Raw genomic sequence first — 2,543 nt, forward strand, 5'->3', positions numbered from 1 at the left:
GGAACGAGCGCAGCGTCATCGGCGCCACCGTCGAGAACACGCTCCACCACAGGAAACGTTCTGGAATTTACAAGAAAATCAACTAATCAATTGCATTCAGAAATTTTACTCAGAACGTTAGAAATCACAGCATATTTTTAAATAATTCTATTTTTAATAAAAAAGCCCTACACTTATAACACGCTTTAGGCTACATTTTTACGCTTAATAAACTTGGGGTATAAATAAATTGGAAAAAACCTTCATGTGGGAGAGGGACCATGAACTACAAGCTGCCAACATTAGGGAAACAAGATTGCCATGTTTTGTCATGTCATTTTGACATTTGCAATTGATAATTTGACAGATGTAAACAATAAAATAAAATTTTCATAATTTTATGCGGATGAAGTCGCACGGGAACAGCTAGTTAAGTCAATAGAATCTGTAAACCATAAACACAATGATACTCGCCAACAACAACAGGCTCTGTTTCGTTGAGCAGCACGGACAACTTCTGCAGGTAGGGGAGGTCCATGACGATGATGCGGTCGGTGATGGGGTCCAAAGTCACACTCGTGTTGGCGAACACCAGCTTCAAGTATTTCTCCCAGTTGTGCTGCGATAAATAAATCATACTATTAATACAAATGCGAAAGTTCGGATGGATGGATGTTTGTTAGAGTTTGTAGCCTAAGCGGCCAAACGGATTTCGATGAAATTTGGCATTGATATAGAGGATAGTCTGCAAGAACACATAGGCTACTCACCTTTGTTTTTTTATCAAAACGGACGGAGTCGCGGGCGAAAGCTAGTATCACAATTACATTCGATAATAGAAAACTATGAAATGTTATTGTAGTAGAATAGTACCTGTGTCCACTGCGGCGGCCCGCCCGCCGTGCCCTGCAGCAGCTGCGACAGACTGACCTCGTGGAAGAGGTGCGTGCCGCTGCGGCGGACTTCCATCGGGGTCATTATCTGGAATTATTGATTGTTGCAAATCTATACTTATTTTTTATAACTTTATTATAAAGCGTAAACTCACACTTCTTTTACTTTTTTGTGGCGTAAGATCTCAGCAATTAGAACATATCTTTGAATAATTCTTTTTGTTTTAAAAGTCCTACAATCATGTAATTGTTCCTACAATTACATGATTTTAGGACTTTTAAAACAAAAAGAAGATTGATTTGAATTGATCAATTGATTTGGGCTATATATTTTCACACTATTAAACTTAGAGGGTAAATAAATTTTATAAAAACCTTAATGTGGGAAAGAGACCATGAGCTACGAGTTGCCAACATCAAGGAAACAAGGTTATTTTGATAACAGTAATTTTGACATTTGCATTTGAGAATTCGACAAATGTAAACAATAAAATAATGTTTTTTATAATTCGTTGCGGATAAAGCCGCATGAGAACAGCTAGTTATTGATAAATCAGAAATCGTCCGCTGTCTGAGGGTTCCGTACCTTGGCGAGGCTCTTGCTGAAGGTGATGATGTCGTCCGCGAAGCGCTGCGCGTCAACGTCGGGGTCAGCGACGGAGACCATGTCGCGGATGTACTGCTCGTACTGAGCCAGCTCGTGCGCGAACTGCTGCGCTTGCAGCAGGTAGCGCTCGCTGAACCCTGGTGACACTTGCTCCACCTGCAGCCAGACAATCTCTGCTGTCAACTACCTAACCCGCATCTAGAGTGTTAAACGATGTTATACTTTTGTTGAGTTACGACGACGACGACGATTTTCATCAGACTTACAGTCTGATGAAAATTCAATGCCAATGGAGAATTCCGCAAATCATTTTATAAGGTTAGTAAAATGAATATAAAAAAATGTATTTAGGATGTCAGGGTGACATCACAAAATAATTTAAGTGTACAGATGATATCTTAAGGGAAACACAATCGACTGAGACATCTTGACGTCTGCTTAAAGATTCAAGTTCGTGACTGGTCTTTTGCATTTGAGATGGCTCGATTTCATGTGAAGTCTTGTATATCAACAACTTATTACAACCGTGGTTTCTGCGTGCTTGCTTAGTTATTTTTGTTTTGCAAAACATTTCTCGTGACATGAAATTTAATTCGATTATAATTAAACTGTTTTTTTTTCAATTACAATAAATGAAAAAAAAAACTGTAAAAGGTAAATATTATCGTGACCATCGATGGAAAAAATCCTTTGTTGTGCAATTTGGGTTTTTCTAAAATTACACTTGTAAGTTATCCTTGACATTACCACAAAGTTAGCAATGAACTGACATGTTTCGTTAATTTTCCTGTATCTAGCGTATATATGATTATCTAAATTTGAAATTTACTATTATATTTTTATGACGTCATACTAAGAATACCGACGCCGCCGGTACGTTAGAGTAAAAAGTGAGGCGTTATTCTGCCCGTTTATAAATGTTTGTATGAAAATTGACCTGCAAGAAAGATGTGCTAAGTCCGTCTACAAGTACATCGTTGAGTTACACGGTGGTACTAACCACGACACGGTTCCTGCTGGTGTTGCGGACGTCCTCAGCGACCTGCACGCTGAGCAGCACGTTG

General features: G+C 39.0%; 1 protein-coding gene across 1 annotated transcript in view; it reads right to left on the bottom strand.

Moving 5' to 3' along the window:
- The window catches only part of LOC106105645, a 30,203-nt gene that overhangs the window by 2,576 nt on the left and 25,084 nt on the right, over positions 1–2,543 (bottom strand). Inside the window, exons 5-9 of the mRNA XM_013286069.1 lie at positions 2,480–2,542; positions 1,459–1,635; positions 853–960; positions 454–598; positions 6–60 (exon numbers count right to left, since the gene is read on the bottom strand). Of these exons, the coding sequence (XP_013141523.1) occupies positions 6–60; positions 454–598; positions 853–960; positions 1,459–1,635; positions 2,480–2,542 (548 nt within the window). The remainder of the gene's footprint in view (positions 1–5; positions 61–453; positions 599–852; positions 961–1,458; positions 1,636–2,479; position 2,543) is intronic.

The sequence above is a fragment of the Papilio polytes genome, unplaced genomic scaffold (genome assembly GCF_000836215.1).
Source record: "Papilio polytes unplaced genomic scaffold, Ppol_1.0 DF822733.1, whole genome shotgun sequence".
Classification (NCBI taxonomy): Eukaryota; Metazoa; Arthropoda; class Insecta; order Lepidoptera; family Papilionidae; genus Papilio; species Papilio polytes.